The 24918-nt window shown below is 40.5% G+C and overlaps 2 protein-coding genes across 2 annotated transcripts in view; one reads left to right on the plus strand and one right to left on the minus strand.

Moving 5' to 3' along the window:
- Positions 1-422: 422 nt before the first annotated feature.
- podn (podocan) lies at positions 423-19164 on the plus strand. The gene is made up of 11 exons (XM_067597927.1): positions 423-581; positions 8596-8889; positions 9001-9094; positions 11192-11256; positions 12962-13071; positions 13168-13324; positions 13426-13541; positions 13802-14015; positions 14232-14675; positions 15494-15642; positions 17337-19164. Exons 2-11 carry the CDS (start codon positions 8614-8616, stop codon positions 17485-17487), a joined length of 1776 nt encoding a protein of 591 aa, XP_067454028.1. The 5' UTR covers positions 423-581; positions 8596-8613; the 3' UTR covers positions 17488-19164.
- Positions 19165-21758: 2594 nt separating this feature from the next.
- slc1a7b (solute carrier family 1 member 7b) overlaps positions 21759-24918 on the minus strand; it is a 43821-nt gene continuing 40661 nt past the window's right edge. The window contains exons 9-11 of the mRNA XM_067597928.1: positions 23616-23750; positions 23340-23439; positions 21759-22871 (exon numbers count right to left, since the gene is read on the minus strand). Of these exons, the coding sequence (XP_067454029.1) occupies positions 22611-22871; positions 23340-23439; positions 23616-23750 (496 nt within the window). The 3' untranslated portion in view covers positions 21759-22610. The remainder of the gene's footprint in view (positions 22872-23339; positions 23440-23615; positions 23751-24918) is intronic.

Genomic DNA, 24918 nt, shown 5'->3' on the forward strand with positions numbered 1-24918 from the left:
CTAGAGAGAAACAAATCCACTTTTAGACATCTTTTATCAATAATCTCCCGTACAAAAAGGGTTTGGTTTCTATCTCTGGTTTTATTGCACAATGAAAGAATATCTAAGATACAACCACGATGTCTGTTTGAAGTGAACGGGCCTTTGAGTGCATCCAAGTAGTTCTTATCCCAACTGTGTGATTATAATCTCAGTTGGGATTGGAAAGTTTTTGTTGAATCCAGAGGAAAAATTTACAGTTTCAACAAAATCAAGATGAACTTATTATATTATAACACTAAAACTGCGACCTTGTGGGAAAAAAATTGATGCAAGGGGAAAAAATATGAGGAAAAAAGAGAAAGAATTTGCGTTTCTGGCTCTCATTCAGGTCAGAGCTGTCTCTCTTACTCACTCCCTTCCTTTTCACTCTCGCCTGTTTCCCTTCCTTTCCCTTTCTTAACTTTCCCTCTCCCACTCCCACTCTCTCTCACATCTGGAGGGTATCTGGTGTGGCTGTGCGACTTCTCGCCTGCTATGGGACAGCCTGTGTTTGGACTGGACGTCAGACTTCAGTGCGTTTCAGCAAACGTTCGGAAAGGGTAAAGTAGTAGACCAGAATGTTGTTGTTTTTTTTTCAGACCTTACTGCTGCATGTTTTATGTGTGGCTGTTTTGTTATATGGACCTTAGACTTAGCTTAAAGTGTCAGCGTCATTCATCTGTGCATGACAGTTCTGGCATGTGTATCCCAGACAATCCTGACTATTTAACAGTGCAGTAGAGCCACTTCAAGACCTCTACTCAACCAAGAAAGAGCAGAAAAGCATGAAAACAAGATGACTTTTAAAATGCTCAGGATCGCTGCTAATAAAGATTATTCTCACTTCAAGCCTCTAAATTATAATGTAACAAGAGAGTGTTGACTTGAAAGTGAAGGCTTTAAACTCCTCTCTGACTCCTGGGTGCTGTGATGTTTTTATTCTAGCCAGGGTCAACATTGTGCTATAATTGCAGGCAAGTGCACAGGCTCTTATTTTTCATTTGCTGTGGGTGTATGCATGCTTGTGTGTGGCTTTCCTTTTTGTATGTTGTGTGTGTGTGTGTATGTGTATGTGCCACTGTCCCTCTAGTAGTTGTTGTGGTGCAACAGGCAGAAAAGGGACTTCCGATGGCTGGCTTTTAGACGTTTGCCTTGAGTGCCCATTTGGTATATTTCTACCCACATTGGAGATGATTAGAGGGCTTATTCCTGGCTTTACCAAAACACTGCTGTCCTTGAGCCTGTCAGCCAGCTGCAAAAGGCTAGATTCTTATTATTTTATACCACCTATAGCTGAAAATTTGACTCCTTCAAAATTGTTGATTTTTTGAATGTGTGTGCATGATTATGAAAAGCAAAAAAGCTTTCCTTGGTGGTGCTTATGCTTTTTTCCTTCCAAATTAGCCCTTGCAGCTGGTGAGGATTTAAGCTTCAGACACGGGATAAGCAGAATAGACAGAGGAGGCAGAGAGACGGCTGTCTTTTGTTGATGGCCTGGTGTGTAAACAGTGTGAACTATTCCTCAATGAAATGAATTCATAGATGTATGATACTGAAAGCTCACCTATTTTTTTATACAGCAGTTACAAATGGGCCTCAAGGAATAGACCAAATTTACTGGATTGAATCGATTTGAAATGAATTGAAGAAATCATGAAGAACAGAAAATTATATTAAAGGAATAGTTCAACATTTAGAATGAGGGAAACAGCTAGCCTGGCTCAGTCAAAGGTAACAAATTCACCTACCAGCATCTCTAAATCTCAATAAGTAACACATTATACAGGGGCTCTTACAGGGTTTTATGTTCAAGAAAGTTTTTGTGTGGGCGCATTTACTCCCTGCAGTCTCCAAAATTGAAGCATTCAATTCCCATAATGCAACTGAATAGTGTCTTTCCTTACATCTTCCTTACCAAGTAAATGCTCATGTCTTTCAAACTCATTGTCTGAAGTTTATAAGGCAGCTTTTCTGTTAAACTTGTGTGTCAGCCTTTATTGTGTGAAGACGGAATTGAGTAAAGAGCTGTGAGTCTACCTGTGCGAGTCCTCCGAGCAAGGACACTGACTGGTTATTCCTTTTCTACTATCTATTCACGTTTCCTGCCTCACTCACCATGTGATACAAGACTTTGGTGACATCCAAGGCTTTCAAAAAAATTACATCTGTCGCAGACAATGCAACCCTGAGAACCTCTATTCACTCAGAAAAGCCTCTTCTACTCACTCCTCCTTTTCTCTTGGCCTATGGAATTGCCATTCAGCTGTAAACAAAACAGAATTTATCCAAGCACTTGCTAATCTGTCAGACATTCAGGTACTAGCCCTGACTGAAACCTGGATCCATCCAGTAAACACTGCCACATCGGCCGCACTCTCTGTTGACTCCACTTTCTCATACACACCCCGCCCTGTTGGGCGCAGAGGTGGTGCGGGGCTCCTCATTTCCAAACACTGGAAATTCACTAAGCTTTCTCCACTAAGCTACAACTCCTTTAACATCAACTTCTTTAAATACGATGCAATCAGGGTTTCTGCTCCTATTAAGCTGTTTGTGGTTGTCATATACTGCCCACCGGGGTGTCAACTAGGGAACTTTGTAGTCGAACTAGACATGTTACTCTCAGCCATTCCTGACGATCACACCACTGATTGTCATGGGAGACATGAATACCCATACTGGCAAAACCCAAGCAGCTGACTTCCTGTCACTTCTGTCCTCATTTGACTTCAAACAGGTCTCCACCCCCTCCACACACAAAGCGGGCAATACTCTTGATCTGATTTTGACTCGGAACTGTTCCACAGCAAATCTGACTGTCACCCCCCTACATCAATCTGACCACTTCTTTATTCAATTTATGATCACTGTACCGGAACATCCTCATGTTCCTCTGCAGTTGGTCTCCCTCCGCCAAAACATCCAGTCCCTCACACCGACTCAACTTTCCAATGATGTCTTGGCTACGATGCCTCCTCATAATGAATTCCTTTCACTTCCTGTCAATGAGGCTACAGACATGCTCTGGTCCTCACTAGCCTCCTCTCTTAACAATCTCTGCCCTCTAACATCCAAGCCTGAAGTCACTGAAGTCGTCAGAGAGCAAGGGGCGGAGCTCAGAGCAGCAGAGAGAAAATGGCATAAGAATAGAATAAGATCTGTGGTGCCACAGAAGCTCGGAAGATGTTCTCTGCTTTTAACTCACTCCTCTTTACTGATAAGGTCTCTGCCATCCATAACCAGTTCTCTGAGCTTGACCAACTCAGTCTACAGCTGCCAGCTAACAGGGCTGAACTCCCTTCATTATCCCGTCTGACCGAAGAGGAAGTCTCCAAATTTCCGCAGGACTCTTGTTCCACTACCTGTCTGCTGGACCCGATACCATCCAACCCTCTACAGACCAGTTCCCCCGCGCTTAACCCCGCGGTCACACACATCATCAACTCCTCGCTTACAGCGGGTGTGTTCCCCACCACATTTGAGCAAGCTCGAGTCACCCCACTACTAAAAAAAACCTACACTCTACCCAGCCCAGGTTGAAAACTACAGACCAGTTTCACTCCTGCCCTTCTTATCAAAAATTGCACACACAGCGGGGGCATTCTACTGAGACTGCACCCCTGTTGGTAAAGGAATCACTGCGTTCAGCAAGAACTGCCGGTCAGTCCTCAGCTCTATTACAGCTAGATCTGTCATCTACCTTTGACATGGTTAACCACCAAATCCTCCTCTCCATAGCGACTGAGATTGGTATCTCAGGATCTGCTCTCTGCTGGTTCATGTCCTACCTCTCAGGGAGATCTTTCAGAATATCTTGGAGGGGAGAGGTGTCCAAACTGCACAGCTTATCCACAGAGGTTCCTCAATGGTCAGTCCTCAGCCCCCCTCTCTTCTCAATATACACCACCTCACTTGGTGAAATCATCCACTCCCCTTGTTTCTCATACCATTGCTATGTTGACAATACTCAGCTCTTCCTATTGTACCCACCAGAAGACCACACAGTCTCCGCTCGGATCTTGTCATGCCTTGCTGATATATCAGCATGGATGAAAGAACACCATCTTCAACTTAACCTCTCTAAGACCGAGCTCTTTGTCATCCCAGCCAGTCCCTCTATACAACAACAGATCAGTATCCAGCTTGAATCAACCCAACTCATACCTGCAAAGTCTGCCTGAAACCTGGGTGTCATGATTGACGACCAACCAACCTGTAAGGTTCACGTGGCCTCAGTTGCCATGTCGATTGTCGGTCATGTCGATTTGCCTTGTACAACATCAAGAAGATCTGACCCTACCGGTCTGAGCATACAGCACGACTGGCGGCACAGCTGGTCTTCAACCAGCCCAAAACAGCATAGTCACCCCGCTGTTCATATCCCTCAACTGGCTCCCAGTTGCTCCCTGCATCAAATTCAAAACCCTGACACTCAGTTACAAAAAAGCAAAACAGTTCCCACCTACCTGAACTCCCTCATTCAGGTCTATGCTCCCTCCCGCTCACTATGCTTTGCCAATGAAAGGCGCCTGGTACAACCACCACAACAGGGCCCTAAGTCGCTAGCCAGACTCTTCTCTTCTGTAGTTCCCCTGTGGTGGAACAAGTTACCAAACTCTGTTTGATCTGCAGACTCCCTCTCAGTCTTTGAGAAAAGACTAAAGACCCAGCTCTTTCGCGAACAACTCCACACTTGATGGACAAAGAGAGAAAAAAAATCTGCTCCTATGCATTCTATGCATTACCTCTGTGCGCTGCCTTTTGGCATCCTATTGAACTTGAACTTAGCTTTATGACACTTAGTTGTGTTGTTCTCTCCTGACTAGATCCTCTCTTGTATTGTATCAACTCTCAGATGTTTGTCACTTTGGATAAAAGCGTCTACATGAATTGTGACATTGTAAAATACAACTGTTTACCTTAAAACAGGATTTGTTTTCTTCCCCTCCAGTCCTTCATTTAGTACCAGTCTGCCTTCTGCCGAAACACTTGCCTCTCATCATGGCAAGCTGTCTACTCTGAAACAGTTTCTAGCTGACGGCTGAGGTAACTATTATGCATAAAGTCAGCAGGTGATGACCACAAGGAATATACAATAAAAGAGTAATATTTTCACCTCGGTTCTGAAAAATGCTTTTCTTCTGCTCACAAAATATCCTTTTTTTCATGTTCTGAACCACAACTGTGAACCATTTTAAAATATTAACAGTGAGCTGGGAGGAAATTCTGTGGTTTGGAGGCACTACTGGGTGCTATAACAACATCATGTTTTTAAACTTGGCAGTTGCAGAGCTTCAGCGACACAACTTCAGTTACTAACTGGTTTGACTCATGATGAATCTCTGACTCTCTAGAGCCTTGACAGAAATAATTTGCTTTCATATAGTTTATATTATATGGAAGTAGCTTATAGTTTATACCAGTCCTGTATTTGGTTTGTTTTATGTTGTGTGTCACGGCCAGACAGTCACTTAGCAGGCTGGAGTAAACACAGCTGCATGCTACATTGGACCTGAGGGGACATATCATGCTTTTTAGGATTTTCTGTTATTTTTATACTGTTATGATCTCAGATGTCTGTGGTAAATATGGTCACAGGTCCAAAGCTTGAGGAGAGGGGGGCCTTAAAAGAGAAAGGAGCTAAAACTGCTTGTTTCAGACAGAGGCTGAAGTGAGGGTCTGCATAAAGAGTCAGTAGTAGAGTTAAATTAAAGGAATTTTTTCAACTGTAAATCATGCAAAGATATTCCAGTAGAGTGCCAGAATATAAATATAGACCTAGAAATGTGCATGACATGTCTCCTTTAATACAATGACCTCATCAGTTCGTTGGTAACAGTCCTTCTGGCATGAACAACAACATCAAAAACAATGCCAAACTCTCCAGAATAGTCAAACTTGGCAAGGCAATATCAGGCAAAGCAGCTGAACGAATGACAAAATCTGACAAAATCCTGTCATGCCATCCCCTGAATCATCACTTTCAGTGCCTGCCTTCTGGGAGGCGGTACAGAGTCCCCTGTACAAAGAAAAATATCAACAAAAATCATTCATCCCACATGACATACATCAGTTAAACCAGTAATTAATGGACATGCCAATATTGTTTTGAACCCCATGTAACTGGCCACAGTTTAAGAGTCCACAGTGACATTTGTCTCATTTATGAGTGTTGCCTTCATGAGATAATACACAGTAAAAGATTTGAACTTTTTGAAATCAATAAAATAATCTGAACTCTAGAAATCTGCACACATACTGAATTTCACCACCTTATAGTGGCTATTATTATTATCTGTATATTGACAATGGATTACATGAGAACCTGTATGTAAAAGGTGTCACTCGTAGTAACAAACCCACAGGAAATTATCACCTGCCTCTGCAAATCCCCCTCAATTCTATGGAGTGTTTTAGCCTCTTTCAGCTCATTGTTTTGGTTTTAGGCCCCTCAACTTCATTGTTTTGGTTGACTCTCACGGCTCTCAGTGTTGTTTTTAGCTGCAGCAGGCAGCTGTTTTCACAAACCCACTGTACACTTCCTGCCCAGCAACATCAGACAGACAAAGGTAGCAACTAATATTGGAATTGTTCCAATAGTAAATATTGGAATTACATTTGCCAGGTGGCCAATTACACCACATAATGGGCCTCATGCAAGAACCACTCATACGAATAGATTCATTCTTAAGATGCACGTATGAGGGATTTAAGAACATTTGTGGCACTCATCAGTTTTCTCTTAGGTACAAACAAAATTTACGAGTGGTTCAGACCTGTCATATGTGTTGTAATAGATCATCTCCGCCTTTGTTCACACTTGTTTCATTTACAATTATAATGTCCTAATCTGAATTAATTTGGAGTTTAAATATGATACTGAAATGAACAAAAATCAAATATATAACTGAAACAAACTTAATGCAAAATTAATATTATGTTTACCATATTATTGTTATCATAGCTGCCAATTTGCTGAAAGGTTATCTAGATTTTATCATTTTTATTGGCATATTTTGAGGCAGCAACTTCTAATTTCAGTAGTTGCTAGGAAACTTCTCTCACTCCGTTAGCTGCTGTATCTCTCTCTGCAGGTCTCTGTCCAGTATCAGCTTCTATTGCAGATGACAGTATAACATCACCTGTAGACTATAGGATTCTCCTCTAATATCTCTGTCTGTCACATGACCGCCTCTCATATTAGTCACAGAGCGCTTTGCTTTAGAGCTTTTTTTTGGTATCTAACTTCATGTCAAAGTGTTCCCTCTTTATTTCTGTGACAGTACAGCGCTGATCTGATCTGATGATTCGTTGCTGGCAGCTGGATTTATATTTTTTTTATTGTTTTGGGTCCTCTAATATTGACATTCCTAAATTTGTTATGTTTCTGTCTACTGATTTCTGAAAGCAGGACTTGAATCTGTTCGGTGTTTTTACTTTTTGGGAACTTTTTTTTTTTAATAAAACTCACCAACAAATGGAGTGGAACATGTAGGGGCCTTAGGAGCATGAATTATGCTAATGATCACATCTCATGAAAGTGCACCTACTCATGAACAGGTGACATTCATCAGGTTGAAAGGAGTGATTTATGACAAGTTCAGGCAGTTAAGAGAGTTTGTTGAATCTGACTTGGAACACTTGTACAAGCAAACTTCACAGAAAAAATCATGAGTTTTAGGATAAAAATACAAAAATGTTCTTGGATGAGGCCCATTAAATGCGAATGTCTGTCCCTTGTCTGCTCTTTGCTAACAAGCTAACCATATCTACTTATAAGGTGATAATATGTCACTCTTATGTTTGCAGCTTGTTTCTGCTGTCCCCAAATGACCAAAAAATAAGTAACTGCAGGTTTAAACATCAGCAAATTTAAATGAAACCTCTGATGTATAGTGTCAATAGGGTTTAAGAGACCACATGATTTTCTTCCAGCAAACACAGAGTGCAGATAAACTAAAGACAAAGCATCAGACCCATTAGATTTTTCTGTTCATGTGTGATTGACAGGCAGTAGGCACACCTCCTCACACCTTAGGAGCTATGAAGCAGTGCAAAATAATCAGTCAATTTTATTTCAAACATGCGAAAATAAAAAAAAAAAACAGATAAAAACAAAACAAGAATAAACCTATACAACAACTCAATAAACAAATTGTCATAAATGACAAAAAATAATTATTACATGTCTGAAAAGGAGTAGGAAGAAGTATACACTTATTTATTCCTACCCCTTTCTCAACTAGTCATCCATAAACTCAATTCTCAATTCTATGTACAACCCAAATATCCACCCAATGTTAATAAGATAAAAAAACAGTTAACACAACCCTTGGTCATCCATAATGATTGACAACATGATGTTACTCACAACACAAACTTTTTTGAAAGGGATTTTTGGAGCATGGGGCATCTAACTCACCCAACAAACAATCCAACATCTCAAAGTACAAAAACCTGCTCAAAACTGCTTAAATAGTAGCAAATTGCAGCTTTAACAAGTTCCTGTTTCCAGGAACAAAATACTCCAAGAGCTGTCTTTTTAACTTTACTGTCAATGTGCTTGTGCAACAGGAGAGCTCAGCAGTGGACATGGCCTTTCCCAAGCATTCCATCCTGAAGGCTCTGAGTGTGCTGCTCTTGGCCTGCGTGTTGGTGTGTTGCCAGGCCCCTCTTGAACCAGAGGAAGAGGAGGAGGAAGAGCGAGTAAAGGAGGCCGACATCACAACGGTGCTGACAAAAAGTGAGCAGATCGAATGTCCACCAAAATGCACCTGTACAACAGAGGGGGCAGTGGACTGTGCCGGGGTCGACCTCACCGAGTTTCCCGACAATCTGTCTGACAAAATCCGCCAGCTCTCTCTGCAGGTCTTGCACACACATACACACAGAGACTGTAATACACATCTGCATTTTTTTTAACTCTGTATAGTATGTATGTATATACATATATGTCTGTGTTTTGTGTCCTGATGCCAGAACAACAAAATCGAGGAGGTAACAGTGGGGCACATTTCTCATCTGCATCAGCTTGAGACTCTCAACCTTCAGAACAACTGGCTCACCACAGCTGGTAAACACAGCAACACAATAGAAATCTCCTGCAGGAACCTGGCGCACAGCGGGAGAGCATATTACAGACCTGTTGTATACAAAGTTGTTCTGTTTGGGTCTGTTGAATTTCTGTTTGTTTTGCTCAGCTGTGGGTCTTTGTTGACTGGTTCTGTCAGAGCCTTGAACCTTTGGGTCAGTTTGGAGCAATGTTAGTTGGATCAGTGGCTATTCTGCTGCCGGGGTGTTTTATGGTTATTTATTACTTGTATTTATGGAAGCAAAATTTTTTCAAGTACATCCAAATGTGGCAGCGGAAATGCAGTTTCCAGTTTAACTCTTCCCAGCACCCAGTGTTTGCTCTCAGTCAGTAGTTAGGTCCAGGGAATGGAGGACAATCTACAGGGACAACTGAATCAATTTTCACAGGATGGGCAAGTTTTAGTTAGTCATCGGATGTCTGGATCTTAAATTATCAGAGAAACAAGCTGAGCAAATGTTAGCAGCAGCTCAGCCAGCAGCCCCTCCTGGATGTCCTGTGCCTGCCAAACCGCATCGGAGAAACATTGATTTTTTGGGTGAAACTGCTTTATTCAGTGTTTTTACCTGTTTTAATCACCAGTCTGTTTGTTTTGGAGGGGAGGAGACCTCTGCCGAATAATTTGTCTCCCGTTTAAAATATCCTGAACAATGAACACTGAAGTAAGAGAAGCTGGTTGTTTAACAATGAACAACTCCCATGACGCTACTTCACAAACTCCGTCTTTTGTTATTGTTTTGATTGAGAGACCCCCAGTAGCAGAAATTACATATTGCATGTTTAAAGACATCGGTTTTAAGCCACAGTCATGGTTATGTATTACCATTCAAAACAGAATCCAAAATAAACATCAAATGGCACACATCAAACCTGCTGGGAACAACTTTTTGCACCCACTGGCTAAGCCTTTATTGTTTCTTCCAGAGAAGAAAGGAGACTGAAGCACACTGCTTAATTCACAGCCTTTAATTGTGCAGACAGACACAATTATTGTTTCCTTTATTGTTTCTGTTAGTGGTGTGGTATGCCAGTTCGTCTTTACCATTCTGGCTAATGGTGCTGCCAAGATGAACGGATAGCTCAGTGGATTATTGTCCTCTTGGCCAGCTGTGACAACTGCTTGTGTTTTTGTTGCTAAATCTCTAACTGCAGTTTCCCAAATCACAGTGTATCAAGCATTTTATGTAATAGAATCTCTAACAGACCAAGATAAGGCCACAATCCCCATGGGAAAAGAGTTAGATAGTGTATCTAGCTACAGTGTATGTATGAAAAAAACTTTCTTGTCAAACAATATTAACACTTACATTTTCCTAATTTTTTTGCTCTTGGGAACAGTCTTAGGTGTCCAATTTGTCAATCCTTGCTCTAGTCCAGCTGACTGTTCATCAGCTAAAACCTCTTTTTTCAGCCTCCTCTTGTTCAATATATGGGTTGATTTCTGAGCCTGCCATGGTTCTAGTTCTGGTTAATGTTTTGTTCCTCACTAATGTCTTAAGAGGTAGAAAAATGCTTTCTTTGATTCCCACATTTGCCTGAATCTCTGAGTCTGAACTATGGTTAGTGAAGCCTTAGCTGTAAAGCTGAAACATGCCTCTACTGGCTGCATGTAGGCAAATGTTCATGGGGGCTGTTCAGAGACATTTGTGTGGCCTTTAAAAAAATACTAAAATTTTAATGTTTATTTCTTCTCCGTTCCGAATCGTGAATCGTCAAACTAGATTTGTACTGAAGTGAAGAAAACAGTTGGAAGATAATTCAAATTAGCCAAGGGATGCGTAATTTTCACCTTTACAGAAGGAGTATGGGTTGATTGAAGATTGAAGTGCCCATTAGCCTATAAATAATATGATTAACTGAGATAATATCACTCCAGTAGGTTGGCATTCCACAGCTACACAGTGCTTCATAAAACCTTTTTTATATGCTGTGCAGTTCTACAACAAAGAAACCTTGAGCCATAGATTCAGAATACCAGATTATTTTCATGTGTAACATTGATAAAAACTACATATAGCAGTTTTTGGCTTTTGTTGTTAGTATTCTGACTTGCAATTCAGTATGTTTTTCACTTAACAGGCCTTGAAGATGAAGGTTTTGAGATGCTCGAACAGCTGGCTTATTTATACTTGGCAAATAACAAGGTGAGTCATACAGCAGACTCTCAAATGTTTGTTCTCTCTTCTGACCTCAACTCTGCTTACATGATTCAAAAGAAATGTTATCTTTTACATTTTCATCTCTAAATTATTTTATTCTATTTTATTTTATTCTATACTACTCAGATACATTGACACAGTGCCAGCTGGCAGAGAGAGGTGGCAGTCTCCTCTTACACACTGTTTGTGAGCTTATGCTTGTAATCACTTCCAGTACGGCTGTGCCAGCTGGTCAGAGCTAAAATGTTAGTGACCCTTTTGGACACAGAGCAAGAGAGAAAGGATGGACAGATTTGTTTGTGCCTTCACAGGGATGAATAGGCAAACGGGATACAGGAAGAATAGGGGATTTTTAAGTGCTCGCTAAGCCTCAAAGACACCCATGCTGCTTTAATCCATAAACCATGTTATAAAGGAGAGAGCTCTAAATGAACATCTAATCTCACCAGTGCTTCTCGGATCTCTATATTCTCTGCGGTTTTGTACAATGTAGCGCTAGTCCTGGCAGGAGTGACTAAAGTGAGGGAAACCTTGCTTCTACATGAAGGGGTACACATACAGCACTTCTGCTCTGTAGCAAATGAAGCCGTGCCCGCTTCTTTGGTCCTAATGCCTAAATGACAAAATGGCAAATCTGTTCTGCCACCTCTATGGTTAAGGCTTGGTTAAATTTGGCCAACTAAAACTACTTGGTTGAGATAAGGGAGAGTTTGTGATCGTGCATGGTTGAAAACAAGACTAAAACCCAAAAGTCATGTTAGCAGCAGCAGTGCTTTGAGCTAAATGCTAAGATTAGCATTGCAACATGCTCACAATGACTATATTAACATGTTGATATTACCAGGTATAATGTTTACCATAGTCACCATCTTAGCATGTTAGCATTATAATATTTGCTGGTTATCACTTAACACAAAGAACTGAGGCTGATAGAAATGTCTTTAGTTTTGCAGGTATCTGGTCATAAACCAAAGTATTGGGCAAATTAATTTTGACCTGATGATCGCTCGAGATAAAAAGTTAATGGATCATCAAAGTTATTTCAGTTCATCCTGAGGGGGACACAAATATCTGTGCCAACTTTCATGGCAGTTCATATAGGTGTGAAGACATTTCATTCTGGACCATTAATGTCAAGTAGTGGTCAGTACTAGAGGAAAATTTAGGAGCTCACCAATATTATTAAAACTTTGACCTGCTGGTGGCATTAGATGAAAAATCAAAGGTTCAGTGATGTCATTAGGCTTCATCCTCTGGCCACCATGATTTGAATGGTACTCCATTTGACAGTTGTCTAGATATTTCATACAAAACCAAAAATCAAAATCAACTTCATGGTGGCACTATTGAAAAGTCAGGGGATCACCAAATTTATTATAATTCATCCTCTGGGGACCATGAATATCTGTGCAAAATTCATGTCAAACAATCTAATATTTGTCATAATAATTCACTCTGGACCAAAGTGGTGGTCTGACTGACTGAAATTGCTATCCCTTTGCTTCTGAGAGAGAACATTCAGTCTTTGCACATCCGCACTAAGTTGCTTGCTGGGTAAACTTAAACATAGATCATTTTAATGCTGTCCAATTTCTGGCGAGGACAGTCTAAAAAATCACATTCTCCCTACATCAATGAAATCAAATCTTTGTAATAAAGTTCTGTCATGCTTCTTTTCTTGTATTTGCAGCTCGCCTCAGCGCCAAAGGTCCTACCACCCTCTTTGGTTAGTGCTGACTTTGCTGCTAATCAGCTTGCAAGGATCTATCCATACACATTTGGCCAAAAACCAAAACTGAGGTACAAATGTGTGTTTTTGTGCAAATTTCCCCTTTGTTTCTGGAGATACAGTATGCCCATTTACACACTGCAATGCCCCTTGCTTGTGGCCCCCAGGTCTGTGTATCTCCACAACAACAAGCTAACTGATGTGGGACTTCCTGATGACATGTTCAATGGTTCCATCTCCCTGGAGATTCTCACCATGTCCAGCAACTTCCTGCGTGTTGTACCCAAGAACCTGCCTGCCAGCCTTTACCGTCTTCATTTGAAGGTCCCTTTAATACATTAGAGCACCTTGCTGCATACATTTGCATTTAGAATATTCATGAATATGGTAATGATAACATATAAGGATTTTTCCTGCTGTTACAGAATAACAAGCTGGAGAAAATCCCAGCAGGGGCTTTTGACAAGTTGCGAAACCTCAGAGAGCTGTATCTACAGAGCAACCTCCTCAGCAATGAGGGCATGGACAACGAGACTTTCAGGTGAACAAAAATCCTCACTCACAAAACCCCCAGGCACTTACATATTCTGCCATTTTAATGCTTTTGCTGAGTGTAAAAAAAAAAAAAAGAAAGTAAAACTTCAATTATACATGCATTTAAGTGTTTTCAAGTGAGTACAAGACGAGACCATCCACTTGACAAAGACTATCTGATGTCTCGTGTTGCAGCAGCAGCAAGAAAGCACACATTACAAGAGCACAGAACTGATTCGATGAACTTCTCTTTCTGTCTCCTGGCAGCCAACTGAGCAGCCTGGAGTGTCTGGACTTGTCAAATAACAACCTGAGCGTTGTCCCCAAGGGTCTGCCTCGCAATCTAGTGCTGCTACACCTGGAGAAGAACTCCATCCGCAGCATCCCTGGAGACGCTCTTACTTCTGTCCGAAACCTTGAGTACCTGATCCTCCACAATAACAAGCTCCGCGCACGTTCCATCCACCCAGCTGCTTTCCATGTACATTTCTTTTTCATGTCATATTCTTTTTATTGTTTTCCCAAGAGACCCGACCCATGTAAAAATATACATTCATTTTAATATTTTCAATTGTAAGAACAGGCTAGAAGAGGTGATGCTCAACTGCTTTTATGTGAGCATCTTACATATTTAACATTTTCACCTGCTGCGTAATAATTGATCACCAATTGAATCTTTAATTTGCATTCTCACTAGGGCTTGAAGAAACTACACACTCTCCACATGTACAACAACTTGCTGGAGAGGGTTCCCAGGGGTCTGCCTCGGCGGGCTAAGACTCTAATGCTGCTCCACAACTCCATTGCTGAAATTGGCCGCAATGACCTTAACCTGCTGTACACACTGACAGAGCTCAACCTCAGCTACAACCAGCTGACCAGCCCCAAAGTGCACCGTGAGGCATTCAGGAAGCTGCGTTTGTTGCAAACCCTAGACCTGTCAGGGAACGGCCTTCATTCGATGCCCCTGGGTCTTCCTCGCAGCCTACAGGTGCTCGAAATCAAGAACAACCAGCTGACCTCCATACCAGACAGGGCACTGACAGGCATGGAGAATCTCCAAAAGCTCATCCTAAGTGATAACCATCTGAAACTAAACTCAATCTACCAGGGAGCCTGGATGGAGCTAAGTGCGCTCACTGTAAGTGGCTGAGGGAGACACATCAGATACTAGTGCAAGACGTTTTTCCACTTCAGGAACCTAACAACCTGTAACCTGGGGCTTCCAGTAGCTTTTAAAAACCATGGGAGGCTTTAGTATGAGGTTCTTCCATTCTCTTCCACTGTATTTTACAAAGTGAGCCATTTCAGATATACGCCATTAAAAGGGCAAAGGTGAGACCGATCATTTTCATGCAAGTGCAAGGAAGTGGTTCTGGGACAGACAACAGTAAAAGCAGTGGTGCCGATATTGTTGAAGATTTTATACTTTTTTTTCACATTTACGTGAACATAATTTATGAAAGTGGCAGAGAATCCAGAGAACTGCTGGCCCTGGCCCAAGCCACTTGGTGGCCCAAAATGATGTCCAGCCTATCAAACTCCTTTGTCGTTTTTTGGTTTGCACCATTGCGTGCATCAAATTTTTTGTTGTATCTCCATTTTGGCCAGACACTGGATAATGTGCTTATTCGTTGTCATTATTGTGGTGTGACAACACATCTGCTTACCCAATCATGATTGACTTCACTGCTGACAGCCCCCGAAGGTGCCTGGAACTTTCATTTTGTATCACTTCCTGAGCAGCACCAAAATTTAGTGCCAGGAACTTGACCCCAAAGTGAGTGTATAACAGTAGAAACAAAAGCAGATCCTGTGAGATCCCTTTTTGATTAGTTAAGTTCCTGCAGTGGAAAAGGGTTATTAGCTGCACACACAAACCAGGCTTTGGTATAATTCTTCTAAGTCCAATAGACATAACAAAACATACTTATTTCATTATTCATCTTGTAATTTTAGACGCTAGACCTGTCTGGCAACCAGCTGTCACACATCCCCTCTGACCTGCCTGAGTCTCTGGAGTACCTTTACTTGCAAAGTAACCGCATCTCCAGTATCTCTGCTTCAGCGTTTGAAGGCACTCCGAACATCAAAGGCATCTTCCTCCGGTGAGCGACACAGACACTCACAAACAAGTTTTGAATGAAGATTGTAGTTATTAGTCTCACTCATGTTACTAGTAGGCTACTGTAGTTGTAAGATTCTCGATTTTCTTTCCAAAAAAGAAGTGAACAGGTGTTAAACCCATCAACACTCAATTCATCCTCCACGATTGTCTGCATTAACCGTTTCTCTTCAAAGTAGCTGCACAACACATGTTAAAGAGGATAAACTTTAACCTGACACTCTTCACAGCCCTTGAGGCTTTGTGGAAATCTGGTGAGTTGGTATTGTTTACACTGCTCTGCTAGTCTCCAAGGATCAGCTGCACTCGTACACCAGTGCTCTTCCCCCTTTTTTTAAAAATATTTTTACAATCAGCTCAGAGTGAATTTAGGCACAGTGAAAAGATTTCTTTCCTTTTTATTCTTGTGAAAGTGTTTGAGAAAAAAAAAATCACTTTCACAGTTCATAAAACTCAGAATCTCTAAAAGAAGTGTCTTGAGTATGTTAGCATAGTGAAGAGTTAGATGAGAAGATTGTCTGCACAGTAAATATGAAGCTACAGCTAACAACTGCTTACCTTAGCTTAGCACAAAGGTTGGAAACAGGGAAACCTAAAATTACAGATGCTCAAATGTTAGTTTTAAACTTTCAAACCATACTTTTAACTTGTCACGCCATTGTTTAGACTTTCAACTTACTTTCAACCTTTCAAACTATAGTTTGAGTTTCATTACTGGTCAATATCTCATAAAAGTTCACTTTTTGATAAAGTTATAAAGTCCTGGTCTGCTACTAATCAACCAAATTTATGACTGAGCTTCATTTTGCAGAGTACTGCAATGTGGTATCTAATCTCTCAATCTCCTCTAATTTATGTGCATTCAGCAAATTTTCCACTTTGCTTTATTCCACATAGTGCAGGCTTATACCCACAAGCACCACAGCTGAAAGCAGCGGTCAGAAAGCAGAGTGAAGAGGTTTCGGACGAGCGCTTTGAAGGCTTTTGTTCTGTTTGGTTGTCAGTCTGACCTCAACCTAGCTGCTTTATGGCTTGTGTTTACGGGCTTTAACCCCTTCCAAGCTGTTATGCTCTTCATGTTGTTCATATCAGCTGCTGCCACATTTCTTTTTTTTCTCAACCAAATTCCCCCTACAGCTGGGAGCCTTTGGCCTGAGCCAATTTAGAGCTGCTGGAATGCTTGCATCAGTGGGGGAAGTGAAGGGAGGATTTATGTGTGTTCATTACTAATTGCATGTTCATGTGTATTACATGCTGGCTAGTTAAAGTTTATGGGCAACAATATGCAAGCATTTTTTATTGATAGATTAGAGTAGATGCAGTTAATTCCAGGTGTTTCGGAAGTGCTTTGATTCGAGTAAAACACCTGTGACTGTGTGTTTGATCAAGTCAATAGAGTCGTTAGACATTAGCGTGGGTGCAATTCAGTGTGCACATACGAACTCAACAGATGGGACCCACTAGGCTTATCCCTGAGCAGAGAGAAGCTGTCAGATCCTCCTCCTGACAGATGTGGTTTGTAAATGTCACCTGCTGTCTGTTAACCATCTCTTCTGCACGTTGGGGCTTTTGCTTTTAGTCTCTGAAAGCTCAGCAATCTAAAGACTATTTTGATCAACTGTTAAGTGAGAAAAATACACCTCACAAACCTGTGTGTCTTTTTTTTTACTGTTCAAGGTTTAACCGCGTGTCTTTGGACTCTGTGGACGAGAGTACTTTGGCATACCTGTCCAAAATCCTGGACATCGCTACAGAAAACAGTGAACTCTCCTTTAAAAGAGACGACATGGATGGTGACAAGATGATGGAGGAGGAGCAGGAAACATAAGACACACTCAGTTGAACTGACATTGGACTGCACTGTGTCAAGGACAGCAAGGGCTTTTAAATGGGAATGAACCTGTGAATGTCATTTCCCAGGTCCATTATTGTGCTGTCAGTGGCAGAGTCACATATTTCTGGTGCAGGATACCAGATGAAGTTACTTTAGTTTCCTTTTTGTGGGCTGGTTAGAATTGCATATCTTTATATCTGAGCTTTAATATTTGTTTATGACTGTTGACATGTAATGTCCATCATCTAAATGGTGTTTTTCTGCTTTATTCTATAAAATACATTCACATAACTCACTGTGAATTTTCCCATGTAAATGTTTCAGAATTAATGCCAAAAATTTAAGCAGAGTGAAAAAGGACAGATGTTCACACTGTGTGTGTCTTTCTCTGCTTTATGTCATTTTGTTAATCACTGCCTTGTCCACCTGCCTTAAATAAGTGATTTTACTAGAAATACTGTGAAAGAATTTGTGTTTGTAACACCAAGGGTAACAAAAGAAGCAATCTGACTCCCACTGAAACCAACAAAAGCATTTTTTGTTGGTCTGGCCATCAGTTCAGATCAGTTATGATATTAATGCATGCACCAAAGTTATTCCTGAGATCTGGGAACGCAGCGACATCTCTACAACACAAACTGATGAGGCAAGAAATGTGTACGTCTCACACATCCATCTCAGTTTTAGGGCAGATTTTCTGATTTAACTTTGGCCTTTCTTGTGGCTGTGCACGCAGTTTTCCTGTGAAATTAAAGATCATTTCCATCATATTGGGTGTGCTCAAATTTGTGTACATTATGTAGCTCCATATTGAGACTGAATTAGTGCTAGATAACCTGGTGAAACTGTTGGGCTTTTTACAACCTGTCTGATTGCCTGAATGATTGAGTTTCTTTCATTGTTGAACTTTGTTGTAGTGATGTTGTTGTGTTCCCACATCTCAACAATAACTTCAGTGAGTACAAAGTTATTATGACTGATAGAAACGATGGCCAAACCTATGCAAATAAGCTCCAAATTATAATAAACTGGAATTTTAGTCTCAAATGGGCTGCAACTAATTATTATTTTCAGCAGTGATTAATGTATCACTTATTTTTTCAGGTAATAAAAAATGACTAATATAAGTAATAAATTATATATAAAATGTCAAAAATGACAAACATCCCTCAAAAGTTATAAAAGCCCAAAGTGATTTTTTTCAAATTACAATCCCAAACTCTCAAATTATACAGAGCAAAACAGTCATTTTAAATGGAACTAACTACAGCTGTGATCATATCAACCAGGACTAAAAGTTTAAAGGATTGTAACTAAAGCCAGTTAAGTAATGTTATTTGATAAATTATTCAAATGATTAGTTGATGATCAAAAAGATCTTCCATTACTTTTCTTTCAGTTGACTGATTGAAAGGAATGTTTCAGCACCACTCTCAAATCTTTTACAAGGTATTAAAAAGTGAAATGAGTGAACATGCAGCCAGTGAGTTGTTGGAATGACAGCAATAATCTTTGAAAGCAGTGATTTACCTACAATGTGGATGAATGTGGATATCATTATTTTTATGTTATTCTTTTGACATGTGCTTGTGAATGAAATATTCCAAACTTAAAAGCAATTTCAACATATTCAGAGCTTCAATCCTGCTGCTGCTGCTATTTCAGCCCATTCTTGTTTTATAAAAAAAGATAGCAAATATTTTTATATGACATTGAAAATACTCATCCTATTACACTCACTATATTACTATGAATACAGTGTCACTTTCACATACAGCAGTATTGTATTGTCACATATACAGTCATCAAACACAGCAATAAATTATTTGAAAAGGCTGAAAAAGACTGTGCGTTTTCTAACATTCACCAGAACATTTGATGAATAATCCAGCAGATTATTCCACACAGGGCAGTGCCACTGCTCATTTCAGAGCTCATTTGTCTCCAGTATGTTGCAAGTGTGTATATTCTGTCCAATATCATAAATATGAGCAAGATACTGTAAAAAAAAAAAAAAAGGTACATCTCAGAATACAATCTGTTATCTACCCATGAGAAAAAAATTATTTGTTCAGTGAGAAGAAAAAATCTCTGGCAGTTAATGTGCACAGAGCTGACAAAATGTGATTAATGAAAGGATGAAATACATGAAATATAGTATCTGACATAGTAACAAAAGTGAAAAAGTTAAATGCAACGCAAAGGACTTGCACATCTGACATCTTAAAACAATGCTTACATGCCACATAATTGAGAGAGTTATCGGTGGCTGTAATCATTTGTCCTAATCATGTCCATAAAGCAGTCCCTGCTTAATGCAACTTAAATGTAACTTCACTGTGTGTTCAGACAGAAGGCATATTTTAGATGCAGCATGATAAATTCCATGCAAGACTTAAGCATATTTCTCTCAGAGCTCAAAGGGAACATATTATGCACATTTCGCATGTTATGGCCCTTGGCAGACATCTGCCGGCTGCGGGGGCTATGTCAACAAACCAGGAAATTAACAGTTGGATTTCACAACTTTTCTCACTCTTTACTTGAAATGTCAACTTTTCAAATACATCCATACATGTTCGAGCCATAGTCCAATCCGAAATATGAGAGTGAATAATGCAAACAACACATGGAAAAACCTTAGCAACAACCTTAGCAACAAAGGCTATGGAATGGACAGCCGTTTACCTTATGGGCCGACGTCCGCAGGGTAGAAAAAACTGTTGCAAACTAGAAGTTCAGAGCAGGCTGAAGCCCTGGCTTTTGACTTGCAGGGAGCATTTTCACATCAGTTCACCTCAAGTTTTGGAACTTTAACCATGTTTAACATCTGTTGTCATAACAGAATATAAATAACAGAAAATCATCAAAAATCATATGTCTCCTTTAATTAGTATATTTCATAAATGTACAGAGACTAAAGAAAAAGGAGACAGACTGAAGGGAAATAACAGAAAGTACTGAAGTGCCTGGTTAGTTCTGAGATAAGTCCAAGCCAGAGCTGTCACACACACATGCGCGCACGGTTGGTGTGTACCTTGATAGCTAGCTACAGCTAACGTCTTTAAGGTTGGTACATTGGCTGTTTTGGGGTGAATAAACATAAACAGTTCAGCAGTCAAATTCACAAGGATGACCTGAAGTGAAAATTTGCTTTGCTCTGTCTGAACAAAGAGGGTACGAAACTCATAGTTCTCATTCTGCCCAAAACTGCTCTCAGTTCAACCTAAGCTAATACTGTATGAGGCTTCAGTTGTGCAAGTTATCTAATTCAAGATGGTGTTTCCCAATTGACTGTCTTTAAAGAACAAAAGAGAGAGCATCTGGAGGAAAATAAGATAAACAGATGGAGTTCCAAACAAGTTTTCATGTCAGCCCAAGTTTGAGATGTGACTCACAAACAGACACACACAAACACACTTCACAAGAGTTGGAGCGTGTTGTTAGTGAGCAAGAGCTAATGTCTATACTAGAAAACTAACAGTAATTATGTGTAACAAAGAATGTCTGCCATCTGTGACTTTGGAGTGATGCTAAGGCGCAATGTAGAGTTCTGCGTCCATTTTAGAGTATTTTCAATTGTCATTTAATAATCTCTCGCCCTTTCTCTCATTGACTTTCTGCCAATCGTCTGCATCAATGTGTGTCATGTGTTACAAGCAGATACGCAATGCCCTCTGGGAGGTGGAAAGATAAACAGAGTGTCACCAAAGCATTAGCATTAGCCTGGTGAGCTGGAGGTCAGTAATGGATGAAATAAAGCAAAAGGGGAGCTTCGTAAAATCCCCAATGATTCGAGGAAAGCTGTTGCATTGTGGGGACATTATGACCTTGTTGTGACAAGAGATAAAAACCTCCAAACTTCAACTCAAGATCATTGCAATTGCCCTTACAAAGTTCTGTTCTGGATTATAACTATTCTCAAATTCTACGGGTCCAATCAGGTCAGGTAGGAAAGACTCGGGTATGGGCCAGTTTCGGACCTCAGTTTTAGGCCCATGCAGAATTCTAGTACAATCATTTCTGGGCCATCATGAAAAGGAGGAATGATTACAGCAAATAACTCTTTCAATGTACGTATTGCCACACGAGTATTGTTTAAACATAGATCCAAAAAGAGCCAAACCTGTCCTTAAACTGTATTGCATCAATGCATAAATGGTAAAAATAACTGATACAGTAGAAATCCAAAGGCTCCAAATCAAGCTCATGTGTTGTAGATATTAAAATATTTTGATCTCTTGTTTGATATTTTCCATATAGTAGCAAAAAACAAAACAAAACAAAAATACTCAACCAACAAACAAGAACCTTTTGGTTTATGTTAAAATACCATGGGTAGTTTTCAGGCTGTTCAAGTGCCAGGAAAGTTTAAAACAAGTGCTCCTGAGGCGGTTCAAATACTTGACACCATTCAAATCTCTATTTTGCCCATGTATTGAAGTTATGATCACAAGGGAAAGTGAAGTTTCTGATCTTCTTCTTCAGTCCTCTCTTCCCTGTTATCGCTGTTAGCCTAGCACCACCAGCAATGTTAAGGCAAAATTAAACAATGTGGGCATTTCACTTTGCCTCCTGATTATTGAACTGTCCTGCAATCCTGTCTTTTCTTTTTTTTATGACAAACCACTTGCTGCTTGCAGTAGTATAAAATATAATAAACACTTGTTTTATTAACATGTTGCACACGGACAAAACAAATTTAAGAAATCATATAAAATGTCAATATCAAATAGAAATCAGTTAATCAGGTGTGAGTGCAAGTTCTCACACCTGTATTCAGAGTCTGGGTGTTCAGGTGCAAGCTCACTGTGCAGGTCCAGAACAAGGACAAGTGTTTTATGAGTAAAATCTTATGGTTGTCCTTTTGGTGTCATAAATTCCACTGTCAGTGTGACTCTTGTCCACTCTTACAGTTCATATACCAACAGCTTCACATTAAAATGCCTCCTCTTTTTATTCACGACAATATCACATGCGTTTTGACTCCAAAATAAGTTGAGACTTGCAGAGGAGCTTCGGCATGCTGTCCTACCACCTGTAGAGGTGTCCTTTGCTCAGAGGTCCTCATCAGTGCAACCATGCAGACAACCCTGACGTTAAACTCCAGGAGGAGGCTATACATTGGTCTCAAGGCCATTCATGTCAATGGCACACTGTTCTTTACTCTTCTTCAGGTGCCTCGGAGGGATCGGAGGCTGTTTCCTCTCTGATGATGGCCGGACGCCCTCTTCTAGCTGCATGAGTCGTGCCACATCAGGAGGGACAAGCTTGTGTTTGGCCCCTGAGGAAGGGGGTCGGTAGTTGCCGTTGTTGTTGTGACAGTTCATCAGAGGTGGGGTGTTCATCGCGGGTTTGGTCTCGCAGATCAAAGGCACCTGGGGGCCAAAAGGGCCACAGCAAGGGAAGGAGAAAAGGGAATTATAAGAAGATGATGATTCAAAATGAAGATTAAGGGAAGGATATCATGCCAGGAAGGAAACAAGGAATTAAGAAGGATGTTACATCAAGAGACTTTCCAATTACAGCAGTTACACACAAATGCATCCTTCCCTCCTAAATGCCTCACTAATCTGCTGTTTTGGTGTGTTGAGCAAAAGCTTTGACATTTAAAGAAACAGAAAAGGCAATGACATCATGGGGTTTTCAGCTTCAGGAAGTAGTATTGGCAGCACCCTGGGGGACCAACATTTGATTGTAACAGCTTGATCATTAAGAACCAGTACTTGATAGCTTTTGAACTGTGACAAAATAAGGTCTTTGTGTAATTGTGTCTTGCATGTAGTTTTGTTGCTTTCTGCAGAGAAAAGAAATGTGTTAGGGCTAAAGCCACAGTTAAAACTCACCCCATCTCCCTCTTTCATGAAGTCTTTCCTGCAGATGTGTGCCATGATGCCTGTGGCCAAAGCATCACCCATTACATTCACCATGGTTCGGAATCTGTCTCTGTACAGGAAGAAGATATATAAGAGAGGATATGAATGAATTTAAAGATGAAACATCCCTGGACATTCTGGCCTAAAATAAGATGAAGAAGATGGGGCTTGTGTGTTTTTGCTCTGGGATGATTAGTTTGGATTTGTCACACAAAAAAGATGGAAGTGAGCACATATACTACTTACAATGCCCAATCTACTGCAATGATGAGAGTGATGTCATCGGTTGGCAACCCCACAGATGTTAGCACTATCACCATGGTTACCAGTCCAGCTTGTGGTATCCCTGCTGCACCAATACTGGCTGCAGTGGCTGTGATGCTGGTGGAGATTTGGAAATATGATGTGATTACAGAGAAAAGCTGTTGTGGTCACTGTTGCTGTTGACATGAACACATACAAGACATTGGAGGCCAATACACGCTCAAAGGTCACAAGGATGTGCTATTTTTAGTCCTTGTTATTTTCAATACCTTTATCTCCACTCCCTTTTCTTTTCTAATTCTTTGTCCATCCTCTCTCTTGTGGCACTAACTTATTTCTTTACATGAAATTTACTGTTGACGTTGGTATTTAGTTTTTTAAATAGGAATTTGCCCTGATGAATATACAAATACTTTACTAGTGTGTAGAATTTGAAATTTCTGACTTTGGCCACAGTGCTCATATAAGCAAGACTAAGATTCTGTAGCCATGCTAGTGGCTCTGTAAGGCTGTCTCCAGGCACAGGGGTGCTTTGTGCTAAATGCTAAAATTAGCATGCTAACATGCTCACAGTAACAGTGCTAACATGTTGATGTTTATCAGGTATAATGTTTACCACTCTTATCATCTTAGTTCAACATGTTAGCATGCTAACATTGGCTACTTAGCACTAAACACAGAGTACTGCTGATGGTGCTAAACTAAATGTCAGGGGATGACCAAAGTTATAGCAATTTGTCCTGAGGGAGACATGAATGCTTGCATCAAATTTCATGGCAATCCTTGCAATAGTTGTTGAGACATTTCCCTAAAAACTACAAAGGTTAACATCATGGTGGCGCAAGAGGAAAAGTCAGGATATCACCAACCTTAGTGGGATACACTATTTGGGAACGATGAATTTCCATACAAAATTTCATGGCAATCCATTCAGCAGATGTTGAGATATTTCAGTCTGGACCAAATTGGTGCACTGACCAACACCAGACAAACACTGCCACCCCTCAAGCCATGACAGAGGAGCTGAGTCAATTGTAAGTGGACTGGTTTTAGATTCTTGAAAACTAAAGATACCTTTTGGATGACAGTTGAAACATCTTCAAGAATCAAAAACCAATGCAGTTGCCCTTGACTCAGTTCTTGTGGGTATACCATGGCCTTGATGACTGAGAATCTTCATACTGTTGACATAATGTACCCTTTATGTAACAAGGCAGAAAGTAAGGGTGTAAAGGTCAGGGTTGGACTAGAATGTAGCACATCTTATTTTTATACAGGAGAGTTT

This window comes from Thunnus thynnus, chromosome 8 (assembly GCF_963924715.1).
Source record: "Thunnus thynnus chromosome 8, fThuThy2.1, whole genome shotgun sequence".
Taxonomy (NCBI): Eukaryota; Metazoa; Chordata; class Actinopteri; order Scombriformes; family Scombridae; genus Thunnus; species Thunnus thynnus.

Bases quoted from the DNA above. Each gene is read 5' to 3' on its own strand.
- podn (XM_067597927.1), top strand. From the start codon at position 8,614: ATGGCCTTTCCCAAGCATTCCATCCTGAAGGCTCTGAGTGTGCTGCTC. The intron at 13,542-13,801 runs GTGAACAAAAAT...GTCTCCTGGCAG, and splicing joins ATGGACAACGAGACTTTCAG to CCAACTGAGCAGCCTGGAGT. The intron at 14,676-15,493 runs GTAAGTGGCTGA...TTGTAATTTTAG, and splicing joins TGGAGCTAAGTGCGCTCACT to ACGCTAGACCTGTCTGGCAA.